The sequence below is a fragment of the Phytophthora parasitica genome (assembly GCF_000247585.1).
Source record: "Phytophthora parasitica INRA-310 unplaced genomic scaffold supercont2.10, whole genome shotgun sequence".
Lineage (NCBI taxonomy): Eukaryota > Oomycota > Peronosporomycetes > Peronosporales > Peronosporaceae > Phytophthora > Phytophthora nicotianae.
Window position 1 is genome coordinate 777553 of NW_008648996.1, and position 4128 is coordinate 781680.

General features: G+C 46.5%; 1 protein-coding gene across 1 annotated transcript; it reads right to left on the bottom strand.

Annotated features, from left to right (window-relative positions):
* Positions 1-1391: 1391 nt before the first annotated feature.
* On the bottom strand, positions 1392-2062 carry PPTG_06793 (hypothetical protein; the record flags this gene model as incomplete). Its single annotated transcript, XM_008900840.1, has 2 exons — positions 1459-2062; positions 1392-1402 (listed from the first exon to the last, which is right to left on the bottom strand). The coding sequence occupies exons 1-2, from the start codon at positions 1802-1804 to the stop codon at positions 1392-1394; spliced, it is 357 nt and encodes a 118-aa protein (XP_008899088.1). The 5' UTR covers positions 1805-2062.
* Between the last annotated feature and the right edge of the window lie 2066 nt (positions 2063-4128).

Consider the following 4128-nt stretch of genomic DNA (forward strand, 5'->3'; position numbering starts at 1 on the left):
CGTGCGTCCAAATGCTGCACAGGGAACCCATGCGTCGAACACTGTTGTCTCTGTTCGATGCACAACAAATGCATTGCAAAACTCCTTCAGTATTTTTTTTTTTACAAATATCTCGATCGAACACCTTAGCGGCCACACGTACCAGATAACCTTCTCGCACTTGGGCGACAAAGCCTCGCCAGCCGACGATGCTACAAAGCGGAACGCCCGACCGATGCGAGTTCATCTCGTTATCAAGCCAGGAAGTAGATCCGTTGAGCACAGCTTCTAAGACAGGCCGGAGTTCTTCCAGGACAGGATTGGTGTACACGACGCTTAAGATGGCATCGCTTAAGCCACGTACACCGCGGGCAGTCGTTTTCGTTGAAATTTGGGTACGCAGGAAGTCATCCAAAGAAATCCAGATTTTTTCTACACAATTTAAGAATGTTGTGCGGAACATATTTCCAGTGTCGTCATTACCCGAGTGTCCATTAATGAAACGGGCAAACAGCGGGTAGCATTCAGTTAGCAGGGTCCGGATAAACTTAAAGTTCGTCGGCGAGAATGTCCAAACGCATATCTCGGCTAACAGAGGTAGGATTTCATCCAATCTACGATGGGTAGACCCTTTGAAATTGGGAGTTCGATTGGTAGCTTGACTTTGAAAAAGTGTTTCAAGCAATCTGGCGAGGTGAATAGATTCCACAGCTTCAACATTCCAATGCTTAGATATAGCCTCCGCCCATTTCATCTCCAGGTTCACCACTTCTACTGGGAAGCTTGCTGTGAAGTGAGATACAAAACAGTGAATCACTGCCAAGTCCGTGAGCAGCTGTAGCTGATATTCGTGTCTATCAGATTGGCGTTGATTTGACACGAACGGCTGCACAGCACGGCAAACATTCTCATCTGATTGTCTGAATGACAGCGATGCAGGCGAATTCTCAACATAACCTGTTCTGTCCGTATCGTTTCTTTCTTGGTGGGTTGCAATGCGGGTATCGTTAATCAACTCGGACTCTTGTGCACTACCGGCACTGTTTTTCTTGTTTTCTTCGGGTGTAGTTTCACAGACATCCAAGTGTTGCAAGCCCTGTTTTTGCCTCTTTCTGTGAAACACAAGTCGCCGTTCTTGAGACTGGATATGGCTGTGCAACACAGGCTCAGAAAGTGCAGCGTCGCCTTGGGTCATTAGCCAGCAGTCAAGCTCCTCACGCTCCAGGAATTGACGATATCGAGAGTGGTCAACTTGTGATTGTGGCAGTGTAGGCGTCTCGTATGAATCTACCGTTTGATGCAGTTGCCCCCTTCTCTCATGTGAAGTTCGAGAATCGTAGACCTGGATTTGCTGACATGGTTCTGAATGTACAGCTCTCGTCTTTAATTGTGACGTGGTGGCAGTTGCGTTATCACACATTTGCTGCAATCTAGAACAATTACCTCTCGGTTCGATCGAATCACCCGTAGTCGACCTACGATACGATACCAACGTGAATGGAGGCGAATCCACAAAGCAGAGTAAATCGAGCTTGTCATCTGGTAATTGGCTACTCTGTTGTGCAGATTGTGTCCTCTCAAAATCGGTCGATCGGGATGGGAATTGGTACAGCACGTAGGCTCGTAGCACGTGTTTTGCGGCACGCTGCATCTTGTGAGAGCTGCTTTCCCAGTGGTAATACCATTTATCGTAAGGCTCACCGTTCAACATGAACGTGATGGAGCGTTGGTGCTGATCTGTCGACTGGCGTACACCCTCGATCCATGGCGCTTCCACACTAGAATCGTCTTGTGTAGTGCTTCGAAGAGTGCGCAGAGAGTACATACGAGCTGGCAGATTATCTTCACCCGCTATTTCGAAGCGAGCGAATACGAAGATGTTGATGGCGTCGAATGGCACTCCAGTTGATTGATTACCATGCTCAAAACGCACTGACACTTCGAGAGGGGACCCACAGTAACTCCGTTTCACGTGGCACGGGCAGCAATGAGGAAAACATCTGCAAACGAATCGTTATAGATAAACCTGAAAGACCACACTGATCTTCCTTAATAAGATCTTACCTTAGAATCTGGATATCGTAGGTAAAACGGCAAAGATAAGCACAGGAATCAACGTCGTTATGATAAAAATGTGTAGAATGGAGCATGTATACGAAACAGGATTGTGAGACCTACCTTAATGCCGCGGCTCCTATTGCTCCTATCGCAATACAATAGACATCGCCATATGATAAACTCCACGTGGATCCCATGGTGTGGAGATTACGGGCATTAGACGTGGACTTACCGCTTATATTCCTCTTGGAAGAGCTGTGCGTGCGGGCATATTGCCCGCATAAAAACTGCGGAGCACGTAGGCCGCACGTTCGTCATTCTTCGTTCGGCTCCTTCGCGGACAATAACACACTGACGCATACGCTGGTACGCGGCCGTATCGCTACAGTATAACGAACCAGCGTTCCCAGATCGGTCGTTCTCCACGGTATATCCAATGGTAGGTACCTTCGAGCCAGACGGTACGTCTCCAACGGAATCGATCGACCGTAGCCCTTTCTTTTGTCAGCTGCGATGGGATGCTGAAGACTAGAGCTTGTAGTCGTAGTTGTCCTCAACGACAGAAGGTAGGTAGATGTTCAATGATCAGCGCGACAGTTCCTTAACTTGCCACGACATCCCGTGTTTGAACAAGGATACAATGGTGCCAGCCTTTGGATCAAATGTTGCTCCGTTTGAGATGAGCTGTTCCCCTTCTTCCCTTCCTGATTAGTCATTCCCTTTTCAGCGCAAACTATAGAGAAGGGGGAGAAATTCATTGAAGACTCGCCTTAGCGAGATGCTTCAGATCTTGGTCACTGAGATGCTTGTCGAGTCAACGAAGAGCAGGCGGTCGTCGTTCGTGGTGATAAGAGTACCAGCAAGAGGTTATCTTCTGAAAAATGCGCAGTTTGTTCGATTCACGACGATTGGAACTTGCACCCACGCGAACCCATTCATTCATTCGGATCCGAATGAGATATTGCTTCAATGAGTCATCCTTGGCTCGTGGGGTCGCCAACGTGACTGGGCTTATAATCCAAGTTGGACGGGAAAAACATATTTCTCCATGGGCCGTGTTCGCTGGAAGTAGCCTCTTAGTATGTGCTGACAAAGTGGAGCCACGTAGGTCAGTGTTTCGCAGTGCTAACAGCCCTGGAAAGCTGACGCAGTGCATCACTCACGGCACTCATCTTTGGTTGCCCGATTTTTATTTACTCTTAACTAGTCACTCTTTCGAAATAAGGTGATTATTTGTTGATGAAACAGTTTGTTCCACTTTCTTTAAACAGTGGCAACGTCTGCTACTAGTAAGTCGATTTAGAAAAATGTAATTAAGCAAAATAGAAGGCCACCATACATCACTATATAGTCAGTAAGTCCCCACGCTCGAGCCACATATTGAAGCCAGAAGGTATGTTCTCCTATACATATTTAGAATAATAGGGGAACAAACGGTTCTAAGCTAACATTTTTTTAGCAAGAAGCAAAACACAAGAAGTAGTGATTAAGATTAATGCAGTAACACCGCCAAAGGTTTCTAAATCATTTCGACGTCTGCTGTTAGTAATATGTCACGCAGATGTCCTCCAATATGCATAAAAAATACTAGCAAATTCAATTTTACATGTATGCAGTACAAACATACATCTCTTCAGGTTGTTATGGATCCTCTACCATCGCATCATCAGAGTCGTAAATCACACTGATATCAAAGAATTGCGAGCGGAGTGCCAAGTACGTCCAAGTCACTCATGCAACACTTTGTTAGATTGCTGTAATTGATCAAACTATTGTATTAAAATTCTGAAGTATATACAATACCAAAGTATGAGAATAATAAAGGGTTACAGATTACAAATAAAGGCAGTAGTGTAGCGGGCCTGTTATATTGCCCGGCTCGTTGAGCAAGTTGCGTAGCTCTCCGCTGCGTCCGTCCGATGAGATCCACTTCGTTACACCAATGGCCGTCAGCAACGAACTTCGAAGCCCCGCCGGATCGAGCGCCCAGATAGCTCTACGCTCCTATTTATTAACAGTAATACACGGCTACTGCCTTCTCTCGCCCACCTGTTCCGTTCCGTCCAACTGCCAAAGCAGCCACACGTCCTT